The sequence below is a fragment of the Natator depressus genome, chromosome 4 (genome assembly GCF_965152275.1).
Source record: "Natator depressus isolate rNatDep1 chromosome 4, rNatDep2.hap1, whole genome shotgun sequence".
Taxonomy (NCBI): Eukaryota; Metazoa; Chordata; order Testudines; family Cheloniidae; genus Natator; species Natator depressus.
Window position 1 is genome coordinate 95,246,279 of NC_134237.1, and position 17,429 is coordinate 95,263,707.

General features: G+C 41.7%; 1 protein-coding gene and 1 pseudogene across 4 annotated transcripts in view; both read right to left on the minus strand.

Moving 5' to 3' along the window:
* The window catches only part of SLC30A9 (solute carrier family 30 member 9), a 59,066-nt gene that overhangs the window by 27,064 nt on the left and 14,573 nt on the right, over nucleotides 1-17,429 (minus strand). For all 4 annotated transcript variants that reach the window (XR_012639347.1, XR_012639348.1, XM_074951496.1 and 1 more), the window contains exons 5-9: nucleotides 13,910-14,002; nucleotides 13,405-13,487; nucleotides 11,394-11,452; nucleotides 10,372-10,439; nucleotides 1,179-1,281 (exon numbers count right to left, since the gene is read on the minus strand). Coding sequence is in view for 2 of the 4 variants with exons in the window: in XM_074951496.1 (XP_074807597.1) it covers nucleotides 1,179-1,281; nucleotides 10,372-10,439; nucleotides 11,394-11,452; nucleotides 13,405-13,487; nucleotides 13,910-14,002 (406 nt within the window). In the remaining 2 variants the exon portion in view is untranslated. The remainder of the gene's footprint in view (nucleotides 1-1,178; nucleotides 1,282-10,371; nucleotides 10,440-11,393; nucleotides 11,453-13,404; nucleotides 13,488-13,909; nucleotides 14,003-17,429) is intronic.
* Nucleotides 16,572-17,309, minus strand: LOC141986699 (phosphatidylinositol-3,5-bisphosphate 3-phosphatase MTMR6 pseudogene; annotated as a pseudogene).

Consider the following 17,429-nt stretch of genomic DNA (forward strand, 5'->3'; position numbering starts at 1 on the left):
AGATAGCTACAGAATCTCCAGTTTCTCTCCATTTCCAAGGTTTTAGGTTAAAGTGTCAGTATGAATTCATTAATTAACAATTCTGCTATTAATTTACAAATTGTGTATCAAATTATGTACATCAAAACACAGAATAATATTAAGAGACAAGCGGGCTACAGTAATACAAGGAGAGACCATTAGGTTCTGAGTAAAAGTGCCAAGTAAAGTAGTGTTAATGTTGTACTCAGAACTCACATTGTTCCTGGAAGGATCACCAACCCAGGGCTGCTTGCTATGTGCCCCCATCATTCTCTGACAAGGTTATGCCTAAATCACCATGCAATTTGACAGAAACTATTTAGTTATCCTTTCTTCTTTAAATGAATTCACTTTGATATTGCAGCCAAAAAATATATTCACATATTACAAAAAATTGCATGCCCATACTATAAACAAATGTACCCTTATCATAGATTAGTCATAACAGCATTGTTATGGTCTCTAATATGAATGCCTTGCTTTGCAAGGCAGGATTTAGCAATAAGTTAACTGACATTTGAAGGCATGCTCTCCCAGATGTGACAACAGTCTAGGTAAGTAAATTCTTAGACTGATCAGCCTTGACACTGTTAAAATGGCTGCTGAAATTGTTGAAATTCAAAGCTATTCTTACTGAAGTGTTACCTACTATTTTACTTTCAAATGAAAAACATGCAAAACCACAGAAATTAATATAAAAATGTCCACTACAAGTGTTAAAAGAGACAAAACCACTGCAATATGCAACAGTTTAGAGCCAGTCTGTGGCAAATTCTAAAAATGGAAACGACAAATTAACAACATCAATGTAAACTAAAAGCCAGAGAGAACTTGAAGGCTCAATTTTTGGTCTCCAGCCTCTCTCTCCAACTTTGTGTTATTTTACACAACATGCTCCAACAAAGCTCAGAGCAGTATTCTGACACCCCAACTCACCTCACAAAACTAAACGCAATGTGCTACTTCCCCTGTACTTGTCATGTGCCCTGTAGTTTTTCATCCTAATCAACCATCACCAAGAAACAGACACTTGATTTCTGAATTGAGAGCAATGTTCCTATCTGCTACCAACACAACTGTTTCCAGGGTCTGCATTCCTCCATGGAAGTTAACTACAAATCACTAACTTAAACAAGGGCAATGGAAGCACTACTCACCTGGTTGCAAGTGTCTGCTAAAGAATGTATAGCTTCTGAAAACATGCTTGCAGAACCCGTGTAAACCCATGCGAGTAGTTTAAAGAAAAAATTCAACCCATTTCTAAGATTGGAGAGAGAAGAAAGCTGAATTAGCAATATTATATGAAAATTAACATTCAGTATTTTAAATCACACAGTGAAATCAAACACATTTTGTACAACCATATGTTACCATCAGCAAATAAGGAAACTAAATTTCACCAAAAGTCAATTTATCAGTGATTAGTACATATAGTGAATGTGTACACATCTTCTGCAATATTTACTAGATTAAAAACATTTTCAATTAAGTGGAGTATATAGGGATATACAGTTAGGATTTTTGGAAAACACGACTTCTAAAGTAGTTGCATATCATAAGCTATACTTTTGCAAGTTGCAATCTTTTGCCCTCACCTTCAAGACACTGCACAACTACTTCCCAATTTATAAATGTCAGATCTTTTAGTCCAGTGGTTTTCAAACTTTTTTTTCTGGCGACACAGTTGAAGAAAACTGTTTATGCCGATGACCCAACGGAGCTGGGGCAGAGGGGTTTGGGAGGGGCTCAGGGCTGGGGCAGAGGGTTGGGGTGCGGGAGTGAGGGCTGCAAGGTTGGGCCAGGGATGAGGGGTTTGGGGTGCAGGAGGGGCTCTGAGTTTGGGGGGCAGACTCAGGGCTGGGGCAGGGGTTTGGGGCATGGACTTACCTCGGGCGGCTCCCAGTCAGTGGTACCATGGGGGTGCTAAGGCAGGCTTCCTGACTCTCCTTGCACCGCGGAGCGCCCCAGAAGCAGCCAGCAGCAGGTCCTTCTCCTAAGCGGAGACATGCAAGCAGCTCCACATGGCTCTCACCCACAGGCACCGTCCCCCCACCCCTGCTCCCATTGGCTGGGAGCCAGTGCTTGGGGTGGGGGCAACGCAGAGCCCCACGGCCCCCCTGCCTAGGAGCCAGACCTGCTGCTGACTGCTTCCGGGGCGCAGCGTGGTGTCAGAACAGGTAGGGACTAGCCTGCCTTAGCCGGGCAGCACCACCGACCGGACTTTTAACGGCCTGGTCGGTGGTGCTGACCAGAGCTGCTGCAACGCAGTGCCTTACATTCCGCGACCCAGCAGTTTGAAAACCACTGTTTTAGTCCATCCTTGCCACCCTTAGCACAGTGGCACATGCCTCAGCAATCTCTTTCTTTCTTTCTTTCTTTCTCCCTCCCACTTATATTTGTGCGCCTTCTTGTATAAAGCCCTCCTTCAATCTCAGTGTGCCAGCTGTAACCTCACAGTCTCATTTCACTTAAGTTCCGTCCAAGATACAAAGGGGTGGTTGGGGGAGAAAGAATATTACATTAGGAAGAAAAAATTAAATGAACACCTCCCCTCTGAGTGTCCCAGGGTGTTTTGTCTTTCTAAAGATGCTTTCTAGATTACAAGCTCTCTCGGGCAAGCACCATGTTGATATTTGTGTCTTCTATGGACCAGAGTGCAGCAGTTAATAATAACAGTAGTATAATCGTTGGCAAGTGTATTTCTAAAATATAAGCTTCTTTCTAAAACATATTATTTAGTTCAACCACTAGCTGTTGGAGACACTGGGTAAAATTCTATACTCTGTGTTATACAGTCAGACTAAAGGGTCATAACGGTCCCTTCTAGTGTTACCACTTCTTAAATTACTGGTAATGAAAAACGTTCAAAACTGGAATTCTCAAAACGACACTGCCATATGGGCTTTTTAATCCTTTATAAACAAAAAAGTTAATGGAATGCTATAGTTGTGATTTTTTAACAAACAAAAACCAAGACATTGATTATTATATTTCCTTCTGAAATCATAAATCTGCCTCTTGGACGTATACAGGATTGCGCATACTACTGAATATGATGCTAATTTTAAGGCCTTATCTAAGGAATTCCTAAGGTGCCTATCATCTTGTTATTTAAGCGCTAAATAAATTTTCTTCTATAGTGCTTTTTATTCAAAGATTTCAATATGCTTTCCAAACATTAATTTAGTCTCAGCAGCCCACAGATTAAGGAAGTATTATTCCACATTTTACAGATGGGAAAACAAACAGATTAATAAATAACCCAGAGTCACAGAGGAAACCTGTAGCAACAGTGAAAAGAATTAAGTTCTCCTGGCTTCCAGTCTTATGTTTAATTACAAGGCTGTTCTTCCTATCCATAGTGCAACACAGTTTTAGCACTAATGAGCAATGCAAACAAATTGCTGTAGGAATCATGACCACATTTTCCTGACTTCTTGTAGCAATGTAATTTTTTGCATTTAAAGAAAAAAGGAGCTAATCTGTTTATCTGAAGATGTAGTAAAGCTGCAGGATTCCTGCCTTCTAAGATTACACAGGAGTCCCACCAGGATTGATGACATTTTACTGCACTACTCCAAATTCCAGGTTTGGAACGTCTGTGAGGACACAATACATTTGAGGACTATGCAAAAATCTGCATCCAAATTTGAGATGTCAGAGCCCAGCATAATGGCTAAACCTTTTCCTCAAATGTAAAATGCTTTGAGATCTACTTGTGAAAAGAGCTACATAAGATCTAGGTATTATTTTTGTGCTGTCTGGGTTACAGACAGTAAACACAGAGCAGGGAGATTCAGAGAGCTACTCATTAAAGATCTGCATGACAAAGCACAAGTAGACTAAGGAGCCATTTAACCCTAAAAGCATCATTATGCCAGAAGGAAAGGAGCTCCCTGGTATCTAACTGTGAGTTTCAGCTGACCTGACCAATTCAGTGTACCCCAACTCACCACTGTTATAATCTGTATCTCAAAGATGCCATTAGAGATGTAAAATGTTAACCAGTAAGCATGAGTCTTACTGGTTAACCCACCTTAACCATTAACAGCTGCACCGGCCAGCAGGAGCAGCCCCAGCCGCTTAAACGGTAAACCGTTTAAATGAAATATTTTTAAATAAACGGTTAACTTTTTAAATGGTATTTACATCCCTAGATGTTATATAATGTGTCACTGGAAAACTAAACTCATTTATCATACATATATCACACAAGAATATTAATGATCAACCCACAAAAGGATTACATGGATGTGTTGAAGCCCTTATCCCCAGCGCCCTCCATGGGGCTGAAGCCGGGAGGCACAGGACTGAAGCCCAGAACCCCAAGCTGAGCCCATGGGCAGCATTGGGGACATGGAGGGCATTGCCCCCCACCAAAACTGCAGCACAAGAACAAGGCAGTGCTGGGGGCAGCTCCACACCTCCTCCCCATCTCCTCTCCTAGGTCGGGGGCGGGAAGTGGGAGCTGGACAGTGCAGGGCGGCAGCTGCTGCTCTGATGATGGAACAGGCAGATGAGGCGTTCCCTCATCTCCTGCTGGTGCCCCAGATTGAAGTTGCTCCTCAGCTCCCAGCCCCTTTGCTCCCTCAGAGGCAGCTGGTAAGAGCCCCCTGGGGTGGGGAGACCCAGCTCCGTGGCTGGCAGACCCCTCTGGAAACAGGGACCGCAGTGGAGCCCTCCTAGCACATAGCCCCAGCTACCCCCTCCCTGCACACTGAGCTACCCCCCTGCCTGCACACAGCCCCAGCTACCCTTCTCCCTGCAACCTGAACTACACCCTGCCTGCATACAGCCCCTAGCCACCCCCTTCCCTGCTCCTATAGCCACCCCATGTGTACAAAGCCCAAGCTACCCCGTCCCTGCACCTTGAGCTACCCCATCTGCACACAGCCCCTAGTCATCCCCTCCCTGCACCCTGAGCTACCCCATCTGCACACAGTCCCAGCTACCCCGTCCCTACACGCTAAGCTGTTTTCTAACTTTTTGAGCTAAGTCCCCCTCCTGTGAGTTATAATTTTTGGTTGCACTCCCCCACCCCCACCCCCACCCCCACCCAGACAGATTGGGTGGCCTGCTGAAGTGAGTCGGGGGTAAAGGTGGCACTCCCTCCCTGGACTCCACTGTGTGGAGGTGGCTCGAGCCCCGCTGGCCCCTGCTCCCCCAGCCCAAAATAGAAGTCAAACTACACCACCAGTTTCGGGTTGTGTTTGCCCTATTTCTCAGCAGTTCGTCCTGAATTTGGCATCTTCAGTTGTGACCCACTAAGGCACGGTTAAACTACTGTTTCTGTCTCTTTAAAGGAGCAGCAAACTCAGCTTCTGAGTTTGTTCCAGGAGAGGGCTGGACACTGCAGGGAGACTGTTTGGGGGAAATTCAGACTGTGGGTGTGTTGGGGTCACTCTGCAAACAGTAATTGGGTGATGGAAGCCAGGGTGTAACCTGCATGCTTTGTATGTTGGCTGTTGGTGTCTGGGCTGAGAGCCACAGCAGGATAGCATTTAGGGCACCCAGAGCTGAAGTATAGGCAGTGACACAACCCTTTACCGATCTGGGTTGAACCCCAAAACGTCACAAACATCAAGAACTGTCTGGTGTTTGTATGGCTATCCAGATCCATATGCACTTAGCTAGAAAGCCACACAAACTATAAGAAAAACAAGGTACAACACCACTGGCTTTCACTTGTTCATGATTTGTTTCTCAGTCTTTTACACCTCCATAAAGTACGATACCAAGTACATGGCAAACAATCTTAAACACAAACTGCAATTTTAAATAATGCATCTGAACATTTTTAAATGAAAAATTGTGTTTTTCAGTGCAGTGATAATATGAAAATGGTACAACACAATTCCTTCAATCTTTCCAATATAAACTTCTAGAATGAGAACACACATGATAAATTTCATCCCAATTGGTAAGATTTTGGAAAAGTTTAGTATAAACCACTGTAAACATTATTTTAGAAAGTGCCATCTCAACCATAACAGTATTAGCCTGACAGTATAATACCCTCTACAAAGCCAGATAATGAAAAATGTATTTCCCTAATATTGTTCTTTTCTATTAGGCAAATATTGATTTTTTTCCCCATGTTTCTCAAACAGAGCTTGAAATACAGCTTTTGTTTGCTGTGGTTTTGCACAGATATAATCTGCTGTTAGAGGTCTAGGAATGTAGTTGCACTGCGTTCTCTCAGCTGGTTCTCCCACAAAGTAAAATATTACATTGGGGCAGAGCAATCTCTGTAAGGAATGCAACACATCAGTCCGTTTGGGGGTGAGGGGCAGAGTTTGCTCTTGTCAAGTAAGACACAGGGCTTGCCCCCAAATACAGTAACTCCTCACTTAACTTTGTAGTTATGTTCCTGAAAAAATGCGATTTTAAGTGAAACGATGTTAAGTGAATCCAATTTCCCCACAAGAATGAATGTAAATGGCGGCGGGGGGTTGTTGGACCATATTAAAGAAGTTCTGTATTAAAATCAGAAATGAGTTTGATTCCCCATAGTTTAAATTCCAGGGTATTACTAATTAAGAGATCTCTTGGTTTTTGGTACTGTTTCTCTCCCTCTATGCGTGAAACTTGCAAGCTGCTAATTGCGTTAGTACATTCTAGACAGTCTGTTCTCAAAGCAATTCACACAGAGAGAGACTCAAAGCAATACTCTGTAACAACAGAAACAGCACCCAGAGACTCCCCGCCCTTTTGTTGTATTAACAATTGTGATTAAAATAGAGCTAGAGGATGGATGTGGATGGATGCTTGGTGTGGATAATAACTGAATGATCAGGGAGGTTCCAGCCTAAGAATCCAGTGTCCATCGGCTGAAGAAGGCGTCAAGTGGAAATAACCAGAGGACCCCCGGAGGGCAGACTGGAATCCACCCAACAGCCTCAAGAATGGGAGAACCAAAGAACAAGATAACATCTGGCAGCACGGAGCTGTCAGGAATGTGCCATCTGCTGATTGATTCAGCAACAGCATGATGAAGCAATTCCCATAGACTGGCATAGGAAGAAACTCCTATAAAAATGGACTCTAGAAAGTGAGAACTTTGGGGTCTGATTCTGCAAACCAACTTCCAGGAGCATCAGATGAGCATCTGACAAGGTCCTGCTCCCTCCTCATGTCCAGGCCACCTGGCCAGTGGCTTGGCATGAGCAACTCTAAGGCTGGTAACTATAATAACAACCTTGCAGAACCTCTGTGTGTGTGCATGTGTGTGTTTGTATGAATGAATGTGTGAATAAATATGAGATTGAATGGAATGTTATAGCTATAACTAACTGCTTACTATGATTCTTTCTGTGTTCACAATAAATGTGGTATTTTGCCTTTTCCTCTTTAATAAGATCCTGCTGGTTTTTATTTTATTGGTATAACAGGGTTAGGTTCCAGGGAAATTTTTTTTTGCTAGACAGTACAGTACTATAGCTGGGAGGTGCCCCCACCTTACCCCACGCAGGCACAGCCCACTGGCACTGGAGACAATGAGGCACGCAAAGAGGCTGAAGGTGCTGTAGGCTAGGAGAAGCATGTTGCACAGCAGCAGCTTCCCCTACTCTGCAAGCACAGGGCAAGGTGGGGGGGGGCTCAACCCTCAGCCCGCCTACTCCACCCCTTCCCCCAAACCCCTACACTTAACCTGCTTCTTCCCCCCCACTTTACTCCGCATGCCGAGTCCTCGCTCCTCCCCCATCCCTCCCTGCCCGCAGCAATCAGCTGGCTTGTGGCATTCAGGAGGGAGGGGGAAGGATCGAGGACATGGCACGCAGGCTCCCCCTCCCTCCCCTGCCTCCTGAACGCCGCAAGCCAGCTGATTACCACGGGCAGGAGGCAGGGGAAGCTGCACGCTGCGTCCGCCCTCCTGCCCAAGGCAATCAGCTAGCTTGCGATGTTCAGGGGGCACGAGGAAGAAGTGAGGATGCAGCGTGCAGCCTCCCCCCTCCCTCCCGTGGCAATCAGCTGCTTTGCGGCATTCAAGAGGCAGGGGAGAGGAGGGGAGCCTGCGCGCCGTGTCCTCCCTCCTCCCTCCTGAATGCCGCAAGACAGCTGATTGCCGCGGGAGAGCGCTGATCTGCGGGGTCTACTGGAGGGCAGGGGGCACTGTGGGGCGGGGGGGGCGTAGGGGAGCTGATATGGGGGCTGCCAGCTGTGGACAAAGCAGGCAGCCAAACAACGTTATAGCGAAGCATTGCACAACTTTAAATGGAGCATGTTCAGTAATTGAGCAGGGACGTAAGATCAAAACAACGTTAAGCAAGAGGAAGTTAAGTGGGGAATTACTGTATTGCTGAGTCTCAGAGATCCATGCTGAGGACATGTAGGAGGACAGGGCCCATTACATGGAAGCCCTGTGCCTCTGCATTGATTCTGGTTCCTGGCACCCCATCACCCAAGTCCCTGACAAACTACCAGGCTCTCCCACTAGACACTGCAGCTCTCATAATGCCCGGAAAGAGCGCCACATAAGAGATAAGAGCCTGTTACTCAATTATCTTCTCAGGGATTCTCTGCAGGGCTGGAGAAGGGAGGATGCATGTCGTCCTAACAACTGCCCCCGCCTGGCAGGTATCCATCCCTTCCACCCCACTGCAGACCCCTAATCTGCAGAGGGGTTCCCTTGAGGTCATGAGTGCCATGATCGTGGCTGTGCCCAATTCCAAGGAGGAAGGGCAAGATTTGTACATGATTTCCTGATGCAGGAAAGAAAAAGGAAGGGCGCATAATACAGGCCACTCTTTTCCCCCGTACACACACAGTGGTGGTTATTGTACATTTATTTAACAGAGCAAACTCGAGGCTCAGATTAATTAATAATAGAATCTCTTGAATGATAGAGAAGGGCTATTTTCAGTGAAGTTACTTTCCTGATCCTTTTTTTTCCTGAACAAAAAGCAGAAGGAGCTGTAAACAAATTCAGGGATACTTCCTATCAAATTGCAGCTTTTTCTCTTGGGGTTATAAATTACTATTTTCTTAATAGTTCCTGCTATTTTGCTCATGTATTACCTTCCACTGGATCTGAGGAAAGAGTCACACTTTTTAGAAAAATGAAGTGAATCTGTTTAAAAGATCCACTGTGCTCATCTAAAAAGTTTTATTCTTCAGCGTGGTTGTCTTTTCTTTTTTTTTTTTTTTGGTTAGAAATATTCAGTCTTCACTTCCTTGTCTTGTGGGTAAACTCTGTGGAAAACTAGTGATAGTTTTCAGTCAGGTTTATTTAAAGGTAGGGTTTCTGTTTGTTTCACTTAACTCAAACTCCTGACAAATACTCGAAGAAGAAATCATCTTTGTGAAAAATTTAACACTCCTCCCCTTCTACTGATGGGGTCCGTAAGGAAACTCTCCAGCAAAAGCAGAAAAGTTAACCCTTTGACATTTTTCAAGTTCACAAACAAAACAAAAATAAACTTGTTTCAAAATACATGAAGCTCTCTTTATACATCATACAAGAGCAGGAACGAGCATGAGCTATAAAAAGTGTTTACCTATGCCATTCACCTTCAAGAATTTTGGTTGCTGTTTTAATCATTAATTGTCTAGCTGACCAGGTTCGAAAGTCTAGCCTTTCTTTGATCAAAGATGGAACAAGTCTCTCTAATCTCTAAATATAGATGAATGTACTCCTAAAAGGAGCCTAACCTCTGTTTGTCAAGACATACAAATAAATCTATTAATTTCAACTAAGATTCGAGTCTACAGACTAAACTCTCTCTCTCTCTGGAGAGAGAAGAATTTTGCTAAATTCTTACTATCAACAGGATGATCCATTACAGATTATGTACATTGGAAAGTAATGTTTTTAAAAACAAATACTGCACTTACTTTGATAGAGGTTTTTTTTTTTTTTACATTTATAATACTCCACAGAATATTAAAGCTGTAATGTAGCATCTCCTAAAGGTAATTAAATCTTAATGAAACCTAATTGCTGTAGTTTGTTTTATTATTTTACAGAGAAAGAGGAGTGAAACTAATGTTTTAGCTGCTTTTCAGGTTTGCTTTATTATTACGTTATCAGTGGCTTCAATGAGAGCTGCTGGAGTCTCAGCACTTTGGAAAGTCATGCCATTTATTTAACGAAATGCCTAAATATGGACGTGGAGCCTAATTTTAGGCCCCCATTTAAAAAAAAATCTGCCCATGATTTCTGTTAAATAAATCTGCCCATGTTTTCTGGGTCACATTGCTGCAGCAATCGGGGCTCTTCAGAAAATTTTATAGCTGCAGAATTGCAGAGAACACTAGGACCTGTAACTCAAATATACAGACTATTTCCATTTCTAGGATATACAATTTTTTACTCTTGCATTTACAAAACATTTACTTTTTCAAACTTACATGCAAATAGCAACCATCACCACCTTTCCTGGTCCTTTGAGCAACATAGCGCCTGTGCTGGAGCGTGGCTATGTACAGAAATGAGAGAATGCTAAAATAAATTGCTAAACTGAAACAATGAAGTAATAATATAGCTAAATCCTGGTTTTATGAAGGGACTAACAGTAGTCTAGTGTACACCACATACACCTACAATATCATGTAGTACTAGAATTCCTGTAACAGCTGAGGTATAGCTCTGCATAATCCAGTAATTTATCATGGACAGCTCACTAGATTTACAGTTTGGTCTCATGCATAACTAAGATAACTAGTTTTAGTGCAGAAGCTCTCAAACTGTGGTCTGTGGAGCTCTTGGTTATTCACATGATACTGACAACTCCCTTTTCTGCTCAATAGACAGTGTTGGAATAGCTGTAACGGAGGTTAAGCAAGCATAGCAGCCTCCATGAGGGGCCACTGCAACTATAAATAGAGTGAGGAGAGGAACCAGAGTCCATCAGAAAGAAGTGTCAGGTATCACTCAGCAGGACTGGAGTTAGAAGCTCTCTGAACTAGGTTGCTTAGGGAGAGGGAAGCAAGAAAGCCAAAACAGGCTGAGGAGATTTGTTCAAACAGATGGAGGGAAAATGAAATGGAAAAAATCATCTAATATGATTTTATATAATTAACTTTGTGCATTGTACACATTCAGCAAATTGTCACAGGTCTGGGGTGGAATCACAATGGGACTGTGATTAGATATCTGGCAGAGGAGGAGATCCACAAACCAGCTCTTACAAATGGGCCATACTATGATTATATCAGAATCCATTTAAGTAGCATTTTAAAAGTTTAAGATTCTATTACAATCAGAATGATATAAAACAGATACATTACAGGCCATTTACAACTTTCACCAAAATCTTGTAGGGCCACCTATACTTTTTTTCCTCACATTCTTTTTCTCAGAAATATGCTCTAAGCAACCACACATACACCTTAATGGTGATTTTACCAAAGGAATTTAAATGATCTCTTACCTTAGTATCCCCAAGAAAATCTTTGTACTCCTTTAATAGCTTTTGGTTTCTAAATAGATCTGCAATAAGACAACTCTAGTTACACGCAGCACTTAGAAGTTGAAAACAACTTCAGGATTTCAAGATTTTTCTTCTTTACACAACTCAGGTAAGTTTGCTACTGCATACAAATGCATTTATATTAAACAGGCAGATCTGGTCAAATTTAGATTTCTTAAAGGATCTGTTTCTTAACAGTACCCAGGCATAACATGGTAAATACTTAGCATTGGAATTGAAACTGAAAATTATCATCTTTACCAAAAAGCTGACAGTCTTAGTTGACTCATCACATCTTGAAAAATAATTTAAGTTTAGCGGTGAGAGTCTGTATGTCATCTCTAAGAGGTGCCACACGATCTACAGGCCAGGGAGACGGGAACTATGGTGGCTCTAAACCAGCTTTGCAGCCTCCCAGTTCTGGGATATTCCACAGCCCCTGGCATAACACAGAGAGCCCTGGGGAGGATCTGTATAAATAACAGTCTGCCCCAGTGCTGCCCCACAATCTCCACAGCTCTTTGTGCTATGACTCTGCCCCGACATACCTCTCCTGACTACTGACACATCTCATATGCCAGAGCTTGCAAGAGGGTCCTTGGAAGGTAGCCTTACAGCTGTCTTCCACAGTTGCTGTGCTGAAGGATTTGTCCCCTAGCCAGATCTGGGCTTCTAGAGACCCTCTATGCAGCTCTGTCCCTTTTACCTGAAGTAAAGGGACCAGAACATATGTGAGGATCTCACCCCAGATTATTTCTTCAGCACCCTCAACTTCAGAACCCTTTTTCCTACACTGCTGCTCTGTCACAAATATTATTTGTATTACCATGGCACCTAGGAGCCCTAGTCATGGATCAGAACCCCATTTCACTAAGCACACAAAAGGAGCAAAAAGAGGGTCCCTATCCCAAAGAGTTTACGATCCACGTATAAGAAAAGAGAGAAGAGACTGGTGCAGACGGGAATACAAGGAAATAATGAGACAATACTGGTCAGCCTGATAGGCAATTCCTACTTCAAAAGGACAATGCTCTAATACAGTAAATGTACACTCGTATAACAGCATGGTACCACTGAGATTTTATTCAGTTTTTACAGACTTGCTTTCACATTAAGATCTGGAAAGTTTTGCGAGTTGTTAAGCTTTCAGGCTCCAACTTTGCAATATTTGGCTCAAATCCTTAAAAACAGTTTCAATTCTTACAATCTTTACAAACAGTTGCAGACATGTACCCCTCCCTTCCATTGGGACTACACATGTATTAAGTTACAAGGGTGCTATGTGTTTGCAGGATCAGGCCAGCTTTTTCCAATGGTAAACTTATTTCTATGAACTACAACAGACCTCTAATTTTAAAATTGCGTACTTGAAACAACCACCTCAACGAATATTGCTTCTGCTATTTTAATAGGCCAGTGCTTCCAACAAGAGAAAAATGGAATCTATTGTAGATATTGAATTGATTGAGTTTTGTTGTAACATTATGAATAAAATCTACAATTCTGTTTTAAAGGAAAGAGTGGATCATCAGAATACATACTTTTAAAAGTATTAGACTAAAGTTACAAAAGATAAGGTACCATGAATCAGTAGTTCAAATAGCATAAAACAAATAAAAGGCAAGGCTTGAATTGGTTTTGGTATTTTTGTAAATTCTCACAAAGGAAAAAAAAAAAAACTTTGCTCAAAAACCATTCAGGTTGTTTAACAATAGCTACAAATTAATCCACAAAAGCAAGGATATGTTCAGTTAAGATTAACTCATTTAAACACATCACTTACACCTCCTCTGTGTACATTAACAATACACACATTTCTCATGGTCACACTATACCACAAAAACATATGTATGTTAGACACTCATACAAGGGTGAAGTGAATGATGTGTTATTCTCCCACAGGGAAGTATGAAGTTGAAGTTAACAGTGATTGATAAAGCATTTTGTAGACATTTGAAAATCCAACACTTACTTTCTCTGTATTCTATCTCTGCTTCTTTACGCCGTTTTCTCTCTTTAGCAAGAGCCTCCGGGCTTCCCCAAACTTCTAGAGATCTGCACAAAAGTACAAATAATTTGGAAATCCTTTTGATTTCCACACACTATATGTTATAAAACAAAATGCTTTGAATTTCAAGTTTTTGACTACATAACCCAAGCCTTCATTAATACCAGAGTAGCATAATGGCTTATCAATATTTCTTCTGGAAGACATCCATCCAGATTAATCTCACATGATAAGACAGTGTAGGGGGAGAGTTAGATTTCAATTTGGATATATACAATGTGACCCTTCAATTTTGCATCCTGTCCCGAGTTACGACGACAATGGGAACATTTAAATGCATTTAGAGAAGGAAAAATATTACTGCCCTTTTCATTATAAGGCTAACCTTTAAAAATTATATCTTATACCATTCTCTCATATAACCAAAGTTAAATTACCAAATAATTTCCTTTTTAAAAAGTTAGCTTACTTTGCCTCTACATCTGATCTCAAAAATACAGTGAAAGCCTCAGTGTCATCATGGGGACTTCGTCGTCTGATTTTCCTCAGCTGTTCTAGATCACTGTTGGAGGATGGAAACAAACAGTTTATTGCAACAAAAAACATGTTCATACTATACATAAAAGAGTCAATATAAAGATCAAACGTACTGATCCTTAAAAGGATTATGTTTAAAAATCTACCCTAATTTTTTCCCTAACTTGGCAAGTTTAAAGAAACTGACAGGAAGCTGAGGGTTTCTACTTAAACACAATCCAGTGGCAATACAATCAGTATAAAGTGTTCTTTAAATTGCTCTTGAAGATCATAATGTGATTTGCATGGGCTCAAAATCCAAACTGTGGGCCCATATTAACAACATGGGAATGTTACACCTTAGCAACTGAAAGGAAGAAATTCTTTGGATAAATTAACCCATACTCCCTCTAATTCCCTCTCTGGCAGCTACCTACATGAAAATTAGAGATCATGTGGCACTTTAAGAGAGCCTAAAGGATTACGCCCAATACCCAGGTCATTTCCGCCTCTTTCAGTAACACAGGTCTAAAGCTATGTAAAAACTGTTGCTGAGCAGGTATTTGCTATGTTTGGCTAATAGTTTTTTTTTGGGGGGGGGGTTGGTTGTTTTTTTTTTTTTTTTTTTTTTTTTTTAAACTGTAATACACTTTATAGAATCATAGAAATGTAGAGCTGGAAAGAACCTCAAGAGATCATATAAGTCCATTCCTCCATACTGAGGCAAAACCAAGTCTCTACACCATCCCTGACAGATAACCTGTTATTAAAAGCCTCCAATGACAGATTCCACAACCTCCCTTGCTAATCTAGTCCAGTACTTAACTACCCTTCTAGTTAGAAAATTTTTCCTAATGGCTAACCTAAATCTCCCTTGCTACAGATTAAACCCATTACTACTTGTCCTACTTTCAGTGGACATGGAGAACAACTGATCACCATCCTCATTATAACATTCCTTCACATATCTGAACACTTATCAGGTGCCCCCTCCATTTTCCTTTGTCAAAACGAAACATGGTCAGATTTTCTAAACATTTTATCATTTTTGTTGTTCTCCTCTGGGCTCTCGCCAATTTGTCCACATCTTTCTTAAAATGTGACACCCAAAACTGGACAATACTCCAGCTGAGACCTCACTAATGCAAAGAAGATCAGAACAAATTACCTCCTGTGCCTTACATATGATATTCCTGTTAATACATCCCAGAATGATATTTGCCTTTTTTGTAATTGCATCACACTACTGGATCATATACTATTTGTGATCCACTATAACCTCCCAATTCTTTTTCTGCAATACTACTGCCTAGCTGTATGGGGAGACTTTGGCAAACCAGTAAAGTGCCTGAAACCACTATGGCTTATTGCTAAAAGCAACAAAGTCAGCAAGCTGTAAATTAGCCAAGTCAGCAGGCTTAGGTTTGACCAAGGCAGGAGGGGAGGGGAGTCTCTGGGTGCAACAGAAAGGGCAGCTTGACCCTGCATCCTTCCTGATAAGAATTGTGTTGAAGTGGCTGATACATGCATTTTCGAAGAGCAGGATGTGCCCCAGGAACGTCTGTTGGGGCCTCAACGCTGCAAACTCTGGAAAAAACCCACACCTGGTTAATCGATAATCAGAAGGAACCTCTTGCTTGACTATTGAAACTGCTTACTTAACCAGTTTTTTTTAGTAATAGAATGACATGTCCCTTGATGTATAAGTAAGGGGGAAAGTTTGAGGTAGTTGGACTCTCCCTCTGGATACATCTTGCAGTCCCCAACAGCAGACGGAAGATTTGGCCACCGGAAGCCTGCTGCTGTGTTACTCAAGAGCCACACTCAGCTTTGGTAATTATCAAGGGTTGGGGTGCTTTACTAACCTGTTGTGGATGTAAGTGCTTGAGACTAAGTAAAGTTTAGCTTAAAGTGAAAGCACTCTTGTGCTGTCCTGTTTGTGCCAGCCATCTATCAGTAGGATGGCCGTGTCTCCCCTGATCTATTTCCTGACACCACCTCACACAGAGTAAAAGTTACCAAGAGCTTTGGGTTGAAAGAACCCCGGGTAACATAGCCAATTATTCCCCATTTTGCATTTGATTTTTCCTTCCAAAGTGTAGTATTTTGCATTTATCTTTAATTTTGTCTTTTTAATTTCAGACCAATTCTCCAATTTGTCAAGGTCCTTTTGAATTCTAATCTCCTGTCCACCAATGTGCTTGCAACTTGCTTGGTGTCTTCCATAAATATTATAAGCATACTGTCCACTCCATTATCCAAGTCATGAACAAAAATACTGAATAGTACCAGACCCAAGAGAGCCCTGCAGGACCCGCAATAGATACATCCTCACAGATTGACAGCAAACTATTGATAACTGCTCTTTGAGTATGACTTTTCAACCAGTTATGCACTTTATAGTAATTCAGTTTGCTTATGAGAATGTCATGTGGGACAATGTCAAAAGCATTACTAAAAATCAAGATATATCACAGCTACTGCTATCCACTAGGCCAGTACCCCTATCAAAGAAGGAAATTAGGTTGCTCTGGCATGATTTGTTCTTGACATATCCATATTGGCTACTACTTTCTATTCACTGTAGCAATTGTCTGCTGTATTGCTGCCCTCTATAGTTCAAATGGAGTCATTCATAGATACCAACAGGTTGCTCCTTCTAAAGCATGGAGAATATTTGAGTGCTGGGGAAGCAGGATGGACAGACTACAATGGTACCTTAGTGAGGAATTCTTCTGATTGCCTGATTCTATTTCATTTTAAAGGACTGGAAGCTAAAGTCTCTCTCGAGTTGTTTATTTTGTTCACTCATGGTCATGATGAAATTAAATACAGATTGCCTGAGGTGCATAGTTCGGTCAAACTGATGGTATATATTTCTCCACAACTTAAAATTGAAGGACACTGTTAGGTTCCAAGAGGGCAAGTTTCTGGGAAAAATCTGGATTGTAGAGAGGATTTAGATACTTCTTTTGTTCATCCATAAGGAATATGTTTTCTCTTTCCATTTTAGTTCTTCTTGCTCTTTTTGGCAGTTTCCAAAAAAGTTTCCAAACTGGCATGAATGGACGTGTTCATGGATCTAAAGGAGAAAAGCTTCATTGTATTCAAAGTCTTGTGGAAACTGCTCTGTGAGATGCCACACACCTTCTAAAAACTGAGTGAACACTGGAGAGATTTCCTTTGGGTCACCATCAATTGATCACATCTGTCAGAAAATTTGTGTCCAAAAGAGAGCCAGTCCTTCTCTATTAAAACCATGAAGCCCTATATTGTTCTATACTATAAATCCAACGAGAGAGAGCCAAGGGAACAAACTTGGGAAGTCCTGTCCCAGCCATCAGAGCAATGAACTAGCACAGTTGCATTTTCAACTGCTATTGCTTTGGCTAAGAAGGTAACAGCATCCAACACAGCTTTGATATGACAGCCAGCCAGAGTTCTCCAAACCAGACAAGAAACTGTTGACAAAG